This window comes from Notolepis coatsorum (genome assembly GCF_963971535.1).
Source record: "Notolepis coatsorum genome assembly, chromosome: 3".
Taxonomy (NCBI): Eukaryota; Metazoa; Chordata; class Actinopteri; order Aulopiformes; family Paralepididae; genus Notolepis; species Notolepis coatsorum.
The window spans coordinates 32,666,667-32,687,248 of record NC_140167.1 but is presented as its reverse complement, the minus strand read 5'-3'; the positions used below and the strand labels follow the sequence as shown (position 1 = coordinate 32,687,248).

Here is a 20,582-nt window from a genome sequence, read left to right as displayed (position 1 = left end):
TGAGAATGCTTTTTTTAAATGTATTTATTTTTTATTAATGAATCACTAGATCCACTTATAGTTTATCCTTGGAAACAAGTAGAATTATGTGGTTTGATACGGATTGTGTCTCTGCATCTGTGTGTGTGCGTGCACGTGCCCACGCGCGTGTCTGTGTGTGTGTGCGCACGGGTGTGAGCATGTGTGACTGTTTGTGTTTGTGTGCCCTTTTCAAGTGTGACCACCTGTCTTTTGTTAAGAAATAAATAAATAAACAGCGTCCGCGCCAGCTGTCTCTGGCAGTTTGTCCGTTCAGAGGTCAAGGGCTCCCACACCGCTGGCCCTGCGAGGTGGACACTTACAACTTTCCACTCAACTTCTCTCAAGTCCATCTCCAAACGCACACACAAATACACACACACAAAAAACCCTCAGAACGAGCCAGGCAGGCGCTAAGCCTAGCAGAGAGAGGAATGTTTTATTACTCCATCAAGTTACGCTGCTCCTCATCCTGCAGCTAAGCCCCATCACATGGCCTCTGCACTTTCCACGGGCAGGTTTTCCGTTCCACAAGAAATCCATAAACCGCACACTACTAGGCAGGGTAAGGAGTCTTGGATCCCAGGGAGGCAGATGTGAGATGTCGGTGGCAGTCGGTGCCCTGAGGCCTGCTGGAGGGGTGTTTACAGTGCGAGGTGGCCGCAGTGTTGCGGAGAGGCCCTTATTTACTGTGAGGTGGCTGGGGCTGTTTCGGGGGTGTTTATGAATGATCTTGGGAGAACATTGTTTTCTTTATGCTGGGGCTGGCCGGGCCAGTGCCGCTGTGTCGTCTGTTTGTGCATAAAGTACGTGCTGGGGAGTCGGGCCAGACAATAGACCGGCTGAGCTACTACCCACGCACACAATAGAGCGGTGGGATGAGGCCGCGGTTTGGGGCCGTGGATCGGGGGCCCGCGGGGGTAGGAGGGGGGGGCAGGGGGGGTTTGGATGCGGCCCCCGTCCTATATGGGGTTCCCAGAATGAGAGCGCTGGGGTGGGGGGAGGGTGTTGGGAACCCGGGCCTGTCCCCATTGGGATTGCATAGCAGAGCAGCTGGATTTCTTTAGATGTGCAGCAGGGGAATAATTAAAAGTTCCCTCCAAAGAAAATGACCAGTGAATTGGCATGAGGATCCCCCAATTAGACACACATTTTTGTTTTGTTTGTTTGTTTACTCATTTATGCATACACGTATGTAAATTCATCAAGCTTGGGTCTCCTTTTGCGAGATGTTATGGCGCCATCACTGAATTTTGATCGGATAATTAGATAACCTAATAAAATAACTATTTAAGCCCAGCTTTATCCCCCCGTGTGGCGTTCTGGCAGCAGGTCTGGAACAAAGGGAGGCCATCTCTGTAGTCTGTTGTCCTTGAGCTGAGTTTATGGTTTCACTGGGATAGAGACCTAAGACCCACAGTATTAACACATGCTGTTGTATCTGTACACACTTCACACAGACTGGCTGGGCTGTTGCTGCTCAGACAACAATGGGGAGGACTCTCCTTGAAAACACTCGAGGTCATTAGAGTATCGGACTCTTCTTTTTTTTCGTTTTGGGATTAAGAGAGGGGGAAATCCAGTCGCTGCTCAGCTTAAGTTAATTGATCAATCGAATTGATGCAAGACGTGAAACTAAATTGGAAAAGTAACGTGGTATCACTGTGTGCCGCCCAGATGAATTAAGAGGAGGGTTCAAGGGAAAGAAAGTCACACAAGTCACAGAAAATTGTTGTTCCATTTATTCTATGCGTAAATCTTAATAAAGAACTAAATCAAGATTGTCACATCTCCACAGCACGCACACACAAGCACACTCAGAAAGCGCAAACGAAAACAAAATAATGCACGTACAATTACAGATCAAAAGGAAACTGCCTCAAGAATCTAAGCAATGTCAATTCTGCATAAGATTGTCCTCTATTCTATACACCACTAACACTGAAGCAATTGATTACTATAAAATATACCTTTATTATTAAAAAAAAATTATATTAAATTCTAATGGCACTTCTACAAATTCTATTAAAAAGATTTCCGTTGACATTTCAGCTTTTTCATTTTACAAATCAAAATCGTATCGTTTTGAGACAGTCAAATGTTGCACAAGAAGCAATTCAATAATAAATATTTCTCATGATTATACACAATTTCACAGTCGTAACCTGCAGAGGACAAAATTCCAGTATCAATGTAACCCTACAGTCAGTTTTAGGCTTGAAAGATTATACAGCATGAGTTAGGCAAACAGCCCCGCAATCAAGAGTAACGCTATGTGGTTTCATACAAGTCATGAATCAAAATCTCAAGTGTTTTTTCACATTCAATGATGACATTATCTAAGGAACAGACACTGTTAGTTCCTAATGGTGCTGGCTGATAAAAGCCAAACACACACACACACACACACACACACACACACAAAAACGATGCTTGTCTTCAGTTTAATTATGTTCAAAATAAGATTTCACAACATAAACATAATGGTCAAATAAATCCCCAAATCTCAATCCAAAGCAGCAAAATAAAGGGACTTCAAATGGATTTGTACTTTTTTCTTTTCTTTTTTTTTCACTTATGACATTCTGATATGAGAGAGAGAAAATAGGAGCAAAGGTTGTATTCGTGTTTTGACTTCATTGGCGGGATCAGTACCACCGCAGTCTAGGGCAAATATACAACAGTATAGGAAAGGGCTTCTCCAGATGCAACACTTATTAGTGTGTCGACAAGGCACATTCTGTGATCATCCTGGAGCTATAAATAAAAACCGGAAAGAAAAACAAATTGTCAAAGGAAACAATTCTTTACATAGTGTTAGTTTCTACCTCAGTACATGTGTACACTAGAGAATATTCCATTCAACGGCACCACATAAGAAATGCTTCTTAAAAATTAAATTTAAATAAAAAAAGGTTTAGACAGTAATTCGAAAAGAAATCTACATTCCTGTGACTTCTGATTGAAATATCACACACCATCAACACTACATGACATCTATGCATCTGAAACTAGACTTGTTTTACGAAACGTTCCAACTATTTCATGATATTCAAAGTGTTGGGGTTTCCGGATTTTAAGAAGTCTTTCTTACAGATCAGCAATTGCATCAAACCTTTCAGAACATCCATGAGTTTTTGATTACATATTTGTGGCGGTCTACTGTTAAGAATTTGCTAGAAATCCAAGTCATTGGGGAGTGAAGCACTGTAGTCACATGCAAGCCCTTCCAAAGTTCCAGCACTCGTTCTCACCACAAAATGGAACAAATGGTTTGAATTTCACGTGGTATTGATTCCCCAACTGACTTGTACCATGTTGACCGATGCGAACAGAAGAAATCTGCCAAACACTCAAAAGTGTAAGCTCTACCACAAGTACATCTGGATGTCCTGAAATGAGTCACGATCAGTGATCAATAAGACGCCGGCTTCTAAACAAAGACCTAAGGAGATGCTGCTGAAATTAACTGGGAAGCGACAACCTACACGTGTTTTAACAATATTAAGTTGTCCGATTAAGTCAGGCTTCCCGCAACTACGGTCAAAACTTTCAAGTTCTTCAAGTCGACCAACGGGAGACCCTTGAAAAGCAGTACTCTTGATAATTAAGATATTCTCATGATAAATGTGCAATCAAATCGCAGTGGTATCTCCTCGTTGGAGGAACAATGAAGCACTTATCTACTGCATGCTGGGATCGAGAGAGGGGGGGGGCTGTTCTTTGATGCCCCTAGACAATGCACCTGTTTACAGTCTCCTAGGTCTCCCTTTGCTAAATACATTTCTCACATTCCAATGGCTCCATTCAATACAGGAAAAAGTGCAAAGAGAGACTCACGGTGTTTCCCCCCCACAGCTCGGAGAGAGAGATACACAAAGATCCCTTGAGAACTACCGGGTACACGGTGGGGGGAGGTACAAAGCTCATATTGTCCCGAGTTGTATAGGTAGTCCAACACCGTATCAGTGTGGTTGTGCTTGTGAACAACTGCCTTCCCCTGGCGGAACAGCAGCCGCGGCGGCATTAGCGATTCTGGAGTGAGGTGTTTGTGGCCGTGCGAGGCCCCCGAAACATGGGAAACAAACAAACAAACAAACAGAAAAATAATCTCTTGGGAAGACGTGACGCTCAGAGCTAAAGAGACTGCAGCCTTAATAAGACACCTTGCGTCCTCGAGACACCTCTTCTACACGTGTTCTAACACAGAAAACAAAACAGTTTTGATAAATAGAATATATATTTACATTAAATATACAAATAGTAAGAAATAGCAGCCTAAACAATATCAGTGTTTGAAACTATATGCATGCTAAAAACAAGTGCTTCACTATGTTCTGTGTGACAAAAGTCAATACTCTATTTTAAGAGTTTTGTGTATGATATATTAAAAAGAAATACATCAATTACAGTAACTGGATTTGCACAGAGAAAAAAAGCCAGCCCCAAAACCAACGAAAGAGTACCAAGATAGCAAGGCAAAGACGCGATGTATAGATACGAGATCACGCCTGTAGTAAACCCTGAACCAAGTCAAACTAATAAATAACTCTGATCAAGTCTTCTCAGGACAGATTAAACAAATAGCATGGACTTTTTTTTTTCTTTTTTTCTTTTCTTAGTGCTACTCCCCCTGGTTAGGAATCCATATAGCATCTAAACTGAACCCCCGAAAAATAAAGAGAAGAAATCCATTTCACTGCTCTTGATACAAAACGGGGCTTACGATCGCTCATTTTTGCCCAAGGATTCTGTCAAGATAAGTTCCACCAAAAAAAGGCTAGTCAGTAGTATCGTTACACACGAGAAAAAAAAAGAAAAAAAAGATATGATAATACATATATGACCAACTGAAGAAAGAAAAAAAAACTCAGTAGATTCAGCCTACAGGCCGTGATGAGTGTACAGTGTGACCAACAGACTTACACAGTAATCCATACGTCACTGAGGCACATAGATGACCTGTCTTATCTCTCTCTTTCCTCCCTGCCCTAAACACTTCTGTCAATTTATCCTCCCTTTACAGTGTCATCATACCAGGAAATAACAAGGTCATTACAGGTAACTTTTTTGCTCTCAAATCCCCCCCCAAATCCCCCCCCCAAAAAAGAAAGTAAATAAACATTTAACTTAACAAAAGAGTTGCTTTACTTACATCTATTACATTCTCGTAAATTACTTAATTAAGGACACTTGTGGATAAATTGGCACACTAGTGCAGCCAGTCAACCTTTTGTTATCTCCTGGTATTTTAGACGATGCACAGGTGCTTAAATCCAGATTTTAAAAGGAGGTTGAGAGGTCCTATGCTTGTTTTAAGTACACTAGGTGGAGTGTCAAGAATGTCAGCAGGCAGCGATGTTAACAGGCATTAGCTGGAATCTTTTTATCTTCGTAATAACTACCCTCGATCACCTCTGATCATACAGCCTCTTTTTAAGTTGTAATTGGAAGGGCATTCTCTCTGTACAGTCTGTGCTCAGTTGCCCCAATCCGGATTAGTAACCAAACGCCTGGCCATGGCAAAAACCTGTTGGTGATCCATACTCTTGTGAAAATGTATGGCGGTCAAGTTGTCTTCCACTTAAAAAGAAAAAAAAAAACATAAAACTGTGATCGACTTCATTCCAAGCGAAAAGAAAAATTGAAAATTCTAGAGAAATAAAAACATACTTCCAGTAGTCACGACTTCATTTTTTTTTGCTGCATTGTGATAGTTTAGTAGTTAGGGACTAAACAAGTCTACAAATAAATAAGGTAGGAGTTAAAAAAAGAAGGAAAAAAATCATATTGCTACTCACGGACGGTTCTGTTCTCCTATGTGCACAAATAAAGTCTCATCATTCATTCAGATGATTGTATTAACATACATTAGCATAAGCTATCATTCACTTTCCCATAAGATATGCGCATAGGATGCCTCTCTTTCAGCGTTTAGCCTCATCCCCAAATGCAACAGATTTACACTAATAAGATAGAAATAAACAAGTGCATCATCATCTGATTTGTTCACCTTCGATATATATATATATATATATCTAATCCAGCTGGAGCTTCACAGCACGTCTATTAGTCTTACAGCACTATGCACCTAAACACCTTCAACAGTCCGCCTCTGACCATCATATATGCCCATGGCAGAAAATACATTAGTTCCAGTTTTGAAGTTGCTACATCTTTAAGTTGAGAAATGCACCGTACGAGGGTGGGGGGGGGGGGGGGGGGGTAGAATTTCCAAAAGGATATGTCTCCCGACAAACTGAATATCTGTATGCTAATAGGAAAACAGTTCAGGGGTAGTACTCAGTAGTATGTGGAAAAAGACATGCTGTGTCTTATGGCACTGGTGAGAGGCGTGTTTTTATCCAATGGCGAGAGTCTTGACAAGGCCACAGTGAAACTTTCGGATGTGGCGGTAGAGGTCCCCAGACTGGGTGAAACGCCGCTCGCACCACTTGCAAGCGTGAGGTTTCTCACGTGTGTGAACTACGGCATGCCGGCTCAAGTTATGAGAGTACTGGAAGCTTTTGCCACACTGGCCACAGGTATATGGCTTCTCGCCAGAGTGCGTGCGCTCATGACGCTTAAGGGTATACATACACGAGAAGGTCTTGCCGCACTGCGAGCAGGTGGGGACCGAGCCATCGGGGGACAGCTTGGAGCGAGCGCCGTCCTTCTCGCGGAAGTGTGAGCTGAGGTGCAGCTGCAGCACATGGGGGCTGGGGAAGACTTTGTTGCAGAGGGGGCACACGCACACCTGTTGCCCCGGGGGCAGCAGCACCCCACTGGAGGTGGAGATGTCCGAGGAGGCCAAGTCGTCCTCCTCCTCCTCCTCGCTGTCCCCCAGTAGCCTGCCCCTCCTCTCCGCGCCGTCGCCCAGTAGCCTGCCCCTCCTCTCCTCGCCCTCCCTGCCCGTGGCGCCCTCCCCCTCCTCCTCCATCAGGTCCTCCTCCCGGGAGAGGAGGGCGGCCGTGGAGCCGTTGTTGCCTGGGAAGAGGGCAGCGAACCCTGTCACCACTGAGCTCCTGGCGCTATTCCCAAAGCGCTGGCTCTCTGGGCTCATCGGCTCACTGTCCCCCTGCTCTGACAGCAAGTCGTGTTCGTCTTTAACAAGTGGCTCAGTGCCCTGCTGCTGGCTGTCGAGGGCCAGCTGTCCCGAGACGTGGGAGGGGTGTAAGGGATCTCTGCTCGACAGTGGCTTGAAAGACAAATCCAGTGCGCAGTCCATGTCATCCGAAGCCCGGGACCTCTGGGACAGCGACGGGGTGGAGGTACTGACATCGGCTTTTGTTTTTCCAGCTGTTGGGACGCGGGGCTCGGCCTCTGCCGACACATAATTGACACCTACAAGGTCCGGGGACCTGCCAGAGTGACCGTTCGCCTTCTGCCTGCTCTTTGCAGACCTATCACTATCTGTGACAGCCAGCCTGACTTGGCTGTTGTCCATGTCAAGCTCCTCCACAGGGGGGGCTCTGTGGAGCCCCTGAGCCTGTGTCTGGGGCTGCCGCCGGCCTAGCTGCTTACTGTGCAGCTCGCTGTCTGAGGAACTCTCCTTATCCAGACAGCTCAGTCCTACGCCCTCACTCCTCTTTTCGTCGATGGGGCACAGTTCCTTATCTTTAAGTTTGCCTTTACACACTTTCACTATATCATACATGTGGAGGTAACTGGCCGCTGCCAGGACATCCTCCACTGGCAGAGTGCTGAAATCCAGCTTCCCCTCATACATAAATTCAAGGAGCAGACTGAAAGCCGGGGCCGTCACAATGTCACTGTTCAGATGCACAACATCCCTTTTGTCTAGCTGGTCCCTGTAGAAGAGATGGAAGTACATGCTGCATGAGGCCAGCACGGCTCTGTGCGCTTTGAATCGAGCCTCCCCGACAAGAACAGTGCAGTCACAGAGGAAACCTTGGTGACGCTGCTGACTCAGACACTGCAGCAACTGGCGGCTATGGTCTGGGAACTCCATTCTTCCTTCATAACCTGATGAAAAACAGGAAAAACAGGATACTGAATAAACGAAATGCAGCCATTTAGGAAGGCTCCGCGCCGGAGTTAGCGACGCACAGCACTAAAGGCGACTGCAAAGGAACCCAAACAAGGGGGAATGCAGGAAAGAGTTATAGACATTTCTTTTTTCGCAAATCGTCTATAAGTAGCAATAAAATGCATTTACTAAATCCTTATAGTTGCTATATAGCCGGGTTGGTCTTCAAACTTAAAATAGTCTTTACAAATCCCGTCAAACAGAGATGAAGTTAGCAGTTGCCCCTGAGAAATGAATAGGCTATATATGGCTCTAATCAAATAACTTCACCAAACTAGACAATATGACATTATTACTACATTCTGTACAATATTGAAGGATAGCTTGTTGCGCTCATCCTCCCTCTCGAAGTGTACAATTCTGTAAACGAATCGTTAACACCAATATTATAAAAAGTAGTCCATTTGGAGGAGTCATACTTTTTGCGCTTCCCGTGAAAATGCGAAAAGGACGGACTGGACACACACTCGGACGCACGTTTCCACACAAGACAAATAAAACGATCGCTGTTCAGCTGTTGTTGTTCGTGTTTACTGAACAATCAAGTGGAACTGTTCATTTACCAAGCACGCAAACATAGGAGGAAAACACCACTCGCCCATCGGGGGCAAGGTTAATAAGAAAGAAGCCAGAGGAGAGTAAACTGGTGCTCTGTTTGCTAATCACACTGCAAGCTGTAGAGTCAGCTGCTCTGACATCACACTACCTCCAGCTGTGCTCCTCTCTCTCTCTCTCTCTTTATGCCATATGTTACTGATCGGAGCTACGCAGTCCACGATCAAGACACACAACTTATTATTAAACGAGTCGATTTATTATAACTAAGTGTAGAACTTTTATCGGACAATGTGTCTGAAAGGCCAAACCAACGAGCGCCTGATAATATAAACAGCCGATAATAATAATAATAATAACGCCTTGTGGTCCTTTTACGCACCGGTCAAACTGTGACATTTGTTTTTAAGATGTTAATTTATCGAAATAATAAAAGCAGAGGTGGACAACTAAAATTGTGATGTTTTCAATAAGTTCCGTTGCCCAATAATCTGGGCGCGATAGTAAAGTAATTTTAACTAAAGGAACATTGCAAGCAAAAGACGAGGGCAGTAAAACGAGCTCCGTGTCCGCGTCGGTTGGGAAACGCATTGCTGGGACTCAGCCTTTAAACAGCAGAGCAACTCACAGCAACTGCCGCTGGCCGAAGCAGCGGCGAGGAGGACATTCTAACTTTCGCTTTCTCCCTTTAAAAGACAATACTTACATATATTTGCCCAAGTCGTCGTTGTCTTCCTATATGCTCCGACGTCCGTTCATGATGTACTACAGCCAGATGTTCGCTTCTCTCCTGTCGTTTCTTGGGCTTCTGTAACGACCCTGGCAGGCGAGCTGCTGCTGCACTCAGCGCTGTGTGTGTCAAGCAGGTTGATAATGGACCAGTTCTCGCGAGAGCGCCGCCGCCGAGCACAATAAGTTGTGTACTACTCCGTGCGTTCACACAGCGGCAGCAAGTAGCAGTGGAGCCTGGCAGGAACATCTTAAAAACACCTGTCCTGTGGACGCTGATTGACGCACTTTAAACGGTTTTCTGGAGAGTTGCCATATTTTACTTTATATCTCTCAAAAGTATTCGGAACTGTTATTCTTTTTTTAAATGATTATTATTTTGTTTTTTATTCTCTCAGATAATGATCTTTTAAATCCAGAAGTTAATACATGTTTTATTTAACAATTGTTTTTCATCTTTTATATGGATACATATGTCAGATCACTGTTGATCTGAAAGTATTCTCTCTGAGAAGAATCTGTGTCGATACTTTATAATGATCGAGCAAATGGTGCACTCTCTGGTACCGGAAGATGTGGGGCATGTAGAGGACTCAGAAGGACCATTCTCTCTAATCCTTTTTGGGGTGTGGAATTCCCTGGCGCCACACCACCCAGTGCCACATTGACCCTATTCACACGGCTGCCGTTTTGCTCTCATGTCTTGCTCAGGTTGGGATTCTTTTCCACCCCATTCAATTGTTTCCCCAGATCGCATCCATCCACCTCTGGGACTGCTTTCTGCTAACTGTCTCTATATGACCCACAGCGAATGATAGAGTTTCCCCCGAGAATTACAATACAAAAAAAACAAAAAATATTATAATGTATTTGTGTCCATAAATAGTGTGACACAATCTCAAAAACACACAGTCCCTTTAGATTCTCAAAATAGTGTGTGCTGGAGACAGAGTGGTCGTTCTGTAATGGTTGAGGTCCGTGATGATGGCAGCACAGTGAAGAGACAGGGGGCTTGAGGTTGCAGCTGCTCGTCTCCCCCCCCCCCCCCCCCCCCAACTGCCTTGGTCACCTTTGCCCTGTGTTCCAGCTGTCGTGTGTTTTGAAAGGGCCATTTGCAGCTCTTCACGGCCCCCTGACATGGGGGTGAGCTGTGTGACGGGGGGCGGCAGCCACTGGTCGGAAGGGAAGGGGCCACTGGATTCTTATCCACTTACCACTTTATTCCATTTTTAGTCCGGTCGTTGACGTTATACATACAGTCCAGTCGGCTGTATTCGAGCCTTGTCTAGAGATGACCATCAGCAAAGGACACGAGCAACACCTCTCTGTCTCTGTGCCCTATGTGTCCTCTGAAGTAGGCATTTACATCCACTTGGTTTACACCCCAACTAATTGGACGCGATATTACATCAACGGTTTATTGAACAATTGTAAAGACCTGTGAAGACCATGGGAAGACCATGGGAAGAGAATGGATGACTTCATGTGGACGACATGCTCATCGGGAAACACCAGCGGACAAAATGTGCCTCTGCTGGTGATGCCTCAGATGTGTGTGTGTGTGTGCCATATGAAAAAATAATTACCATTCAGCACACACACACACACACACACACAATCCATGCGAAGAGCAGCTATGTGGATAAGAATAGGACCAGTGGCTCTGTATTTCCCTGGCCTGGCAAAAGCAGGCGCCCAGTAGAGGAGGGTGGGTGTGTGTGTTCATGGGGCAGAGACAAAGCTGCGGTTGTGCCCGGGGACTGTGGCCTCAGAGCGAGAGGCTCAGCACGGTGAAGGTTCTCACACACAGAGAAAGATAGAGGGAGAGAGAGAGAGGGAGGGAGGGAGGGAGAGAGAGAGAGAATGAGAGTGGGGGTAGTTCGGGAGGAGGGGGGTGGGGAGAGAGAGAGAACACTTCCTGGAGGTTCATTCTTCCTCTCTGCAATCATCAATGGCATTCTCCCCCTGACCCACTCCTCGCTCAGACAAACAAAAGGCCCTACATTCCAGTGTAGTCTGACCGCCAGCCAGCTAACCACAGTTGAACTGCATCACTCCTCCCTCTGGACCAGTGGCCTTCATTTTTTAGATGATTTAGGTGTTTCGATTTGGGTCTCGTTGTCACCCGAAGACCTTAAAACCGGTTTAAACTACTTTATGAGGTGTTGTTTGCACTTTTTTTTAATCAGTCTTCAATCAATATCTGAAATGAAAAGGGAAAAAAGACTAACCTTTGTACTTCACTAGTATGCACTCTGCTACTAAGGAATCTACCTTGCCTATTATTACCTACTATGCTATGCACTCAAGTATGTAGCACTTAAGTTGATGAACAACGCATGCATCCCCTGCTGGTCCAGGAGTGAGTCCTTCCCCGGGCATTCTCTCCTGTCTGTGTTACCCTGATTCTGTCTCCCTCTCAGCCCTCCGGCTATCTGCTGTAAGCATCAGGGCAGAATCATCTCAACATGAGTCAGTGCCATGCACGTGAGCCACCACTAGGGGCAGAGTGGCTAACCGTGAGTGAGTGAGTGAGTGAGTGAGTGAGTGAGTGAGTGAGTGAGTGAGTGAGTGAGTGAGTGACATTGCCAGTCTATGAGGTACTTCGCATCTACAAAGAAAAGTAACATAATGGGAGTGAGAAAAAAAGAAAGAAAACTCAATAATGATAATTGACTAAATCTATAAATTGCATCCTTCTTTTACATATAAATGTATCTTGGTTGTTAAAGTTAGACTTAACTCCTTTGGTGCTGTGGGTCCAGCAGCAGCATGCTTGTTGGTTACATGCAGGGCAATAATGATCCATGTTAATAACAGGACGTTTGGTGCCCATGCAGACTCTGCAGAGATGCTTCAGTTAGTTGATACCCCCCACACCCACACCCACACACCCAGTATGTTACTTTCTTGTATTTTACTCTCTCCTTCCTCGTTTCAATAAAGAAAATATACCTGATAATTGTGAACTATCCTTTTTAATAAACATTTGAATAAAAAACTCAAACAAAACTCTGCACACTTGAATGTCTTTCCAAATCCTGTTCACTATTTTCTGCTCTCTTGTGAACAGGTAATGTGAGAAGAAGACAAGATAAGAGATCAGAAAGATCTTTTGACAGGAAAGAGATTGTACATCTTTGGCCAGTGGCAAGCTGACAGACTAATTTGGAGGAGCTCTGAAGAAGCCTTTGATCTCCGCTATCCGCACTTTGAACCGAGGCTGAAAACGCCAACATAACATGGCACACGTACTCATCACTGGACCAACGTTAAGCCCAGGCGAAGGAGCAGGAGGAGGCGGAGGAGGAGGAGGAGGAGGAGGAGGCGGAGGACACTGCGGTTGAAAAACAACAACAGTGGTTATGGGCTATACCCTCTGTCAGGCTTGTTTGAAGACAGGAACAGCTTGGCAACATTTGAAGTATGGTAGCGGCGAAGGAACACATTATAGTACAAGTGACAATGAAGGGAAATGACAGTCAGAAGAGGCTGGGGAGGCGGAGGGCAGGGGTCAATATGGTCTCATCAAGAAGAGAAGCATTGGCTGCTGCCCCAGCCTTCCTGTCCCCCCCGTGATATTTATCAATCAATCATTACACAACCTCACGCCGCCAAAAACAACATTATGTTGACAATTCTCGGGTTTGTTTGTGATTAAATCATATTGTTGTTCCCAATTGGCTTATTTGATTGATTGAAAACTTTATTAACAGATTGCAGAATGGGTACAGTACAGTACAGCTCAATACCTACAATTGTTAAGGGGATGCAGACCAGAGAAAGACTTTCGTCTTGTTTACATCAGGGTCCCCCATTTTCAATTCATCATAACATACACGACATACAGATAGACAGTACTGCTACATCTATGACATACCAGATTATTGATGTGGAATAATTACATTCATGATGAATAAAATACCAACTTCAATAGTTTGGTTTTAGTTTTACGCTCAGCGGCTACAATAGGTCACTGTGGTATCTTGTTTACTTTTCATTCCTGTTCTACAACCTCATTGATATAAGGACAGCCTCTGCCCTGCCTGCAGTGAAGGCACACACTGGGCTCGGCGCTAGGACCTGGGAGATCTCTCTGCCACAGAAGCGTTGCAGACAGAACGTTTGGGGAGGAGGTGTAGTGGAAGAAAGGCAAGAGAAACGGAGTAAATGAGAGCACTTTTGTCCAGATTATTGAAGGACTTATCAACTAAATAAACCGGCGAAACGGCTCACTATAATGAAACGGACACATTGTTGATTTCCCTATCCAGGTAAATGCCTGCGTTTTCCCTTCTCGTGGTGACTGTAAGAGGTCGACAGCTAGACAGGGTAGGTCCCATTGTACTACATGGGATGCGGTTATTCTCACCCAAGCTGCCCTGCTAGGCCCCATATCCGATCTATCGCTAAATGCAAACCTGAAATTAAGTGCTTTCCTGACTTGAATTGGTTGTAGAACTTGTGTTTAACTGAAGAAGAAGGTACACAACTGTTCTAAATGTAATTGCCGTGTTGTTGTTTTGCTTAAACAATAGTGAATCTTTTCCAAATGTTTTAACCATTCATTATGGACAATGACCACTTCTTGAAACATAATAACCTTCAGCCCAAAATATCATTTGTCACGTCACTTAATACCGTTCATTTCCAGGAGAAAGTTATTTTTTCACGTCTGTTTTGTGTCCAGTGAGAGAATGAAAACAATCAGCTGAAGAATGCAACCCATTCATTGTTATAAACGACCACGGTGTTGTTTACTCGCCTGTTTGAGGCCTATATTGACAAACGTTTTCCGATCTCAGTCTGAAATTGATGACATTCCTTCGGGAAATGCTTACATGTTCAACCACGTTGCTTATCTTTTGCAACAGACAGTGTGTTGCAACTACCAAGAAACAGTTGCAGAATTATGCAAAGTAGCTCAGCTTTGTTGTGGCGCGACGTCTACACTTCTGGAGTCTGACCGACCGGATGTCACACTGACAGCATAGTTGACTGTAGAGCGGACAAGATTATGCAGCATGCGTAGTATTTCTGCTGTTCCCTTGTGTGACCAACTTGTCCAACTCTACTATTTTAATCTGTTACTGGCAAAGTCGCCTCATTTAACTTCACACCATTAAAAGCTCTCTGATTTAGCACTGCGGGAATATAATAACCAAAACATGTATCACTTTTATATAGATGTTTCCTTCTTTCCTATATAAATATTTGTCTTTCCCCCATCTCGCAGGTGTGTACCCTTCTGTGTTTATGGAAAGTCTGCAGAGTAAAAACCTTTGTCCCTAGGTATGTTGTAGTATACCCTTCATGCCTCTACTGTCATTGTGCTGTTTGTATCAGTCATGAGATCATGTCTGTCCAGTGTGTATTGAGCGGGGACTTGCCATGTGAGAGACGCAACATGTAGGGAGAGACGCAACAAGCTGGTGAAACTGACCATATTCATTTCACACAGTGGCCATCTTGCTCTTATGTCATGCTCAGGCTGGGATTCTTTCCCACCCTGTTCCCATCCGATCTGGGATGATATTTTGATAATTAATGATATTTCTTCCCAAGGTGGGAGCAGGGTGGATAGGAATCCCATCCTGAGCATGACATAAGAGCAAAATGGCCGCCACCGTGTGAATATGGTCAATGATGGAGCTGGTTACCGTTCGTCCATCCCTGTTCTATTTAGAAGATGCTCAACACCCTCCTCCCTTCCCCATTACTATGTGAAAGGACTTTGAGTTCCTCTCTCTCCCCTGTTGACGCAAATGTGCCACCAGTTGCATGCAGAATCTGAGGAATGCCGTTTGAAATTTGCCCCACCGTACACAGTCAGACGTATTGTGCTCGCTTTACACTACAGGAGTCATCACAGGAGCTTTGTTATCACTGTGAAGGCAAGGATGCACACGTTTGACCCTCGGTCACCGTCACATGACCGTACTCTTCTCTCACACAGTCACTGCAGTGAAGACCTGTCTATATTACCTGTTGTATTTGTTGTTGCTACACGGTTAAATGGTTCCTTGTTATCTGTCGAGTTGCCACCCAGGTCGGATTTGGATACGACTGCCTTGGCAGGTTTGAAATCCTTGTGCAGCAAATATGTGCCCACAGGAGATGAGGAGGTGCGTGGGATCTAGTGTGCAGCATCTAGCCCATAAACCTCTTGTCATATTTTGTCTGTTGCTCAGATCCAATAGAATGGGCACAATGGGTATTATAGTATGGGGATTTGTTTACACTGGGTTATGCTAATATATCTAACGTTGTACCCTTTGTTCAAGATGTCTTGTGGGTCTCTCTGCACGATACTAAATTGTTTTGTCTAGTGGTTTAGTGAGTCACGTCTTCATTTCTTCTCATTGTCTTTGCATGCAGCTTTTTGTTGTGATAAAAGGGAGATGTTTCATCCCTTTATTGGCACGGGTCTCCCAAGATAAATCTGCAATGGCCATAATGTGAGCCATCTGGTTTCCCCGGGTCGCCTCATGACACTGTATCCACGTTGGGCACTGAGACGGAATCCGCAAAGATCTAGAGATGGCTTGTGGAAGGTTTCGGTAGCCTTGGCGTAACATTCAGCTGCACTAGAAATGCTCGACTTTTCAAGGATTCATTTTCAAGGAAAATGTCGGAACTTCTTCAGAGTGCAGTGGACCAACCGTTCTCAGTTCCGTTACTGTGTTTGAACCATGTGACACTCAAGTGTGTGTATTTCAGCGTACAAAGAAGTAAGCATACTCTTCTGCTCGCTGCCGTGTGACTTTAGACTTCAAAGTTGCAGAACCTGTGGGGCTGTAGCCTACACACACACGCACACACACGACCACAACTCCACTTCATCGCTTTACCCTGGCAGTGTCGGGAGATAAAGCAGAGATAATCCATCTATCCGTACTGAGGGGGAGTGGTGCTGTGTGATGTCTGCCTGCCTCTTTGCCTCCTGCTGTAAACACAGGGGACTGTCCTCTTTGGCCCAGTGGCTGGCTCCGTGTGTGGCATCTCTGCAGCATGACACTGATTTGCATTGAATGGGGAGGCCCCTGGAGCCAGAGCTAGAATGATGAATGATTGAAAGCCGGACTGACAGCAGGGCAGGGAGGCAGGCGGTGGCCCGGAGGCCCTGGGACCATGTGACCCGCTGTCAGGGTACTGGGTTCATTCACTGGCTGCTGGCTGCAGCGTTGGCAGCAGCCCAGGTTTTCCACACAGGCCGCAGTAGCAACAGGTCGCTCCCATTAAAACAGCAGCGCTCTGTTGTGGCTCCAGAGCCGGGCCTTGTCCATGCGCTGCTTTTTTGGCTGCGGTGTGTTTGTGTGATGTATCCCAATTAGGGCTGTCTTAAATACTTCGAAGCTTCGAAGCTTTGTTCGATGGCACAGGCAAAAAAAAATCGAAGTTTAAAATCTTTGAATTTTTTTTGCCTCCAAAATCTTGCGCCTCCATTCCAATGAAACGAAAGTAAGCGGCGCCTTCCCGCCTCCATTCCAATGAAACGAAAGTAAGCGGCGCCTCGACTCCACCTCTACAACAAGCACGTGGAGATTATCTGTGTTGAAAACAACAAGGACATGTGCAGCAGACATGTCGACGAAGAAGGGAAGCAATGCCGTTTGTTATTTAAGACTATGTCGGACAGATTTGTGTTCATTGTGCTGCTTTTTTAAAGTGTCCCGACCCATATAAAAATATGTCTTAATAAAACGTGCTTAATTAAGTCGAATTCTGCCTTTGTCTCTATCAACTACATATAAATATTTATATAATTGTTTGCTTGATAGACGAAGGTTGCAACATAATTATGTAATGTCATGTCTTTGGCTGTGAGAGCAGCCCCACTGCACCCAGGCAGCGCAGCCGAGTGAAACCTTGTTGGCTGCGTCACAGTCACGAAAGGGGCTACTTAATTAATTAATCCAATCCACTTTATTTATAGAGCACATTTAAAAACAACAAAGTTTACCAAAGTGCTGTACAAGTCTCACAACTAGGGCTGTCAGTTTATCGCGTTAATTAGATTAATTAATTACACAGCAAATTATCGCGTTATGAAAATTAACTCAATTAATTACAATTTTTTTTTTAATCTCATTCATTCCATAAGAACATAGAATACACATTTACAGACTTTTTTTTATATGGTCCATTTGCATGTTCTTGGTATCTGATTCTAGGGCCATCTATGTAGTGTCAGAAATACTGTGTCTGTTACTAGGCTTGAGTAAATTGTAATGAACCAAATGAGAATATCAATAAAAAAATTTGTATCTTTGACTGTGAATAACACCATGCTCAAATTGACCAGACCTGAAAAATCTAAGCAAATTAATCAATGGAAGATGATTCAACAGAAGGTTTTGTAGATACAGTACTATGAGGGCAGACGTTCCACTCTACTGGTTAAAATTACTTACTCGTGAGTAGTACGTTTGTTGATAATGAAAAATGATGTACACAGCCACTCCAGTGTAAAACAAAGATATCCAAATGGATGGTCCAAAGATGCACACTGACCTGGCTGAGAGAATTGCTGAATATACTGTATATAGATACACAAATGTTCTAGAAGGTAAATGTTCTAGAATATTCGATGTTCTAGAATGTTCGGCGCTGACATCACCACAAATGTTCTAGAATGTTCGATGTTCTAGAATGTGCGGCTATGACATCATCACAATGTTCTAGAATGTTCGACCATGACATCATACTGTGACATCACAAATGTTCTACAATGTTCTATTATGACAATTATATAATACAATAACCTAAATATAGCTTTGGCTCCTACAAGTACTGAATTCTGCCATCCGGACACATGCAATTTGAAATATGAATATATGATTATAGAATATAGAATATCGGGCATAAAATGGTTATGCGATTAAAATGTGATTAATTAGATTAATTAATTACAAATCCTGTAATTAATTAGATACATTTTTTTAATCGCCCGACAGCACTACCCACAACATAAGAAAAAAAGAGAAAAAAAAATAATTCTTTTCCGAAGCTTCGAATTAAAATCGAAGCTCGGCCCTGAAGCTTCGATTGCCAAAAAAAAGCTTCAAAGGTCAGCCCTAATGTGTGTGTGACGTGTATATAATGTGTGCACGTCTGTGTCCGCGAGTGCGAGCAGAGCGAAGAGATTCAAAGAGAGACTCCCCAATGGTCTGTGTGATGATCCAAGTCAGAATTGGACTCGTGTTTATTTTTTTATTTTAATTTATTTTTTCTTCCTCTTGAGATCCTCCCAGCGAAGCCTGTGACACACACACAAACCACACACACACACACACAGGCGCAATAAACAAAAACACAGGGAGCGCAGTGAGCAAGAAATAACCCTGCCTGTATGGTTCCACTCCCAGTGATCGTAGATGAATGAGCACAATGGCGGTTATAGGCACATCGATGGCACATTTAACGGCGGATGTATTTAGGCCCGGGGCTGTGGATGTGACAGACTCCCTGTCCGTCAATAGCCCTGTCCACTTCCTGTTGTCGCCCCGTTAGACGGCTGGATAAGGTCACTGTACCAGCCGGGCTCTTTTTCGATGGCCTCACTCCAATTGAGCTCTGGCAGCGGACAAATTGAGTTCAGTCGATGACCAGCGATCGCCTCGTACGGTACGTGACGTTTGTGTTAAAAAGGAGCATGGCAACTTTCCTTTTTGCTTTTGCTTCTGCACCGCTTTCAAAGCCGCCTTTATGGTGTGCCGAAGAAGAAGGGTTGAATGAATGAAAAGGTCAGGTGTTTTGGTTATGGTGCTTGTAATTGCTGAATAACCGACAAGTCCATGACGGGAGAGGGTGGGGGGTTCTTCCACCATTTGTCTCGGATCAGATGACTGTCATCACTGCAGTCTTATCCCGTCTCATCTCAATCGTGGTATTGACTCGGAAAACGAACGGGTGAAAACGGGCGCCACCTGAGCCTAGTCTCGTGATTTTGTGATGGACTCGCACATCTCCTATAGTCTCCTATAGCACACGTGGCAGAAATACCGTCCCGTTCTCCCACAGACCGGGTGACGAGGGAACATTTCGTCTAGTTTCCGTTGTTTTTCTTTTGTGTCGACCTGCGTCCGAGTTAATCTTCAGACTGGTGGAAAGAGAATCTTTCACCTCCTCCACGGGGCTAATTTGTACTCCTCCTGCACCTAATAGGTAACCACTGACGTGAGAAGACGTTTCCCCCTCGGCCTCCAGTCTCCAGGCTCTCCTGCCCAGGGCTGAGTGAAGGACACTCGGGCGACGAAGCTGTATCTCCCCCTGTCAGAACCCTGGATCCTCCACCCTGCCCACCAACATGACCGATGTGATCGTCAAGGAGGGGTGGCTGCATAAAAGAGGTAGGCAAGCCGGTAGGAACCGGGAAGGAACGCCGGTGAAGAGCCTTGTTTTGAGTGGCTGTATCGCTGCAACCATGACCTCCAAATTTAAAGACGCATTTCTTTAAAGGGGAACTGTTTTACTATTTCTTTCACTATTTGGGCAATTTTACACAATTCTTGTGAGTCTATGGAACGCATCTGTAAGGGATTTAAAAAAAAATTCATTGTTTTGTATTTCTAATCAAGTACTCTAAAGCAGCATTTTTCCACTTCAAGATTCCAAGCTGTTTTTGGCTGGGCTCCGCCCATACTGGCAAAGCGCTTTGAGTGACAGTCACCAACCAACGTTACATCCAGCCTGTTTGAAAATACTAGAATCCAACATAGTCTAGTGAAAACGCACCTTATGTTATGGATGGATCATCACCGTTTGTCCTCTTCCTCTTCATAATAATATTCAATAGTTTGCTCTAGGCAATCGCCATTGTAGGCGATCGCCCAGCTGTAGTCTGGACTCTGGGGAGCTCTCAACTCTGCGACAAATAATGCCTCGGCTGGTGTTGTGCCAAATTCGGACTCCCTGCCAGAGTCCGACTCCCCCTCGTGTGAACACGCACATGCACTATCAGATTTCTGTCATAAAATGATAAAGCGGACAGAAATGCGGGAACGTTCTGATTATATTTAAAAGGCTTTGACATTGTAAAAACTAAATAAGTGGAGTTTCGAAGCTGTAAGCTGAATACAAGTCATAGGAACACCCACGATATAGTGTTCTTCCCCCTTCCTACTGTATAAGAAAGAGGAAAATCGCAAAACGCAGAAACGCTACAGTAAAATAGTAACGTTGATACACTATTGACACATGTGCAGACAGTTGACAGTTGCTGAGTAAT

At 44.5% G+C, this 20,582-nt stretch overlaps 2 protein-coding genes across 3 annotated transcripts in view; one reads left to right on the top strand and one right to left on the bottom strand.

The window, feature by feature from the left end:
* Positions 1 to 5,168: 5,168 nt before the first annotated feature.
* Positions 5,169 to 9,466, bottom strand: zbtb42 (zinc finger and BTB domain containing 42). Its single transcript, XM_084310775.1, has 2 exons — positions 9,330 to 9,466; positions 5,169 to 8,004 (listed from the first exon to the last, which is right to left on the bottom strand). The coding sequence occupies exon 2, from the start codon at positions 7,988 to 7,990 to the stop codon at positions 6,380 to 6,382; it is 1,611 nt and encodes a 536-aa protein (XP_084166901.1). The 5' UTR covers positions 7,991 to 8,004; positions 9,330 to 9,466; the 3' UTR covers positions 5,169 to 6,379.
* Positions 9,467 to 13,480: 4,014 nt separating this feature from the next.
* akt1 (v-akt murine thymoma viral oncogene homolog 1) overlaps positions 13,481 to 20,582 on the top strand; it is a 69,995-nt gene continuing 62,893 nt past the window's right edge. The window contains exons 1-3 of one of the 2 annotated variants that reach the window (XM_084310779.1): positions 13,481 to 13,626; positions 14,589 to 14,644; positions 19,520 to 19,704. In XM_084310779.1, coding sequence (XP_084166905.1) covers positions 19,662 to 19,704 — 43 coding nt within the window. In that variant the 5' untranslated portion in view covers positions 13,481 to 13,626; positions 14,589 to 14,644; positions 19,520 to 19,661. The remainder of the gene's footprint in view (positions 13,627 to 14,588; positions 14,645 to 19,519; positions 19,705 to 20,582) is intronic. The other variant, XM_084310778.1, reaches the window with a different exon arrangement.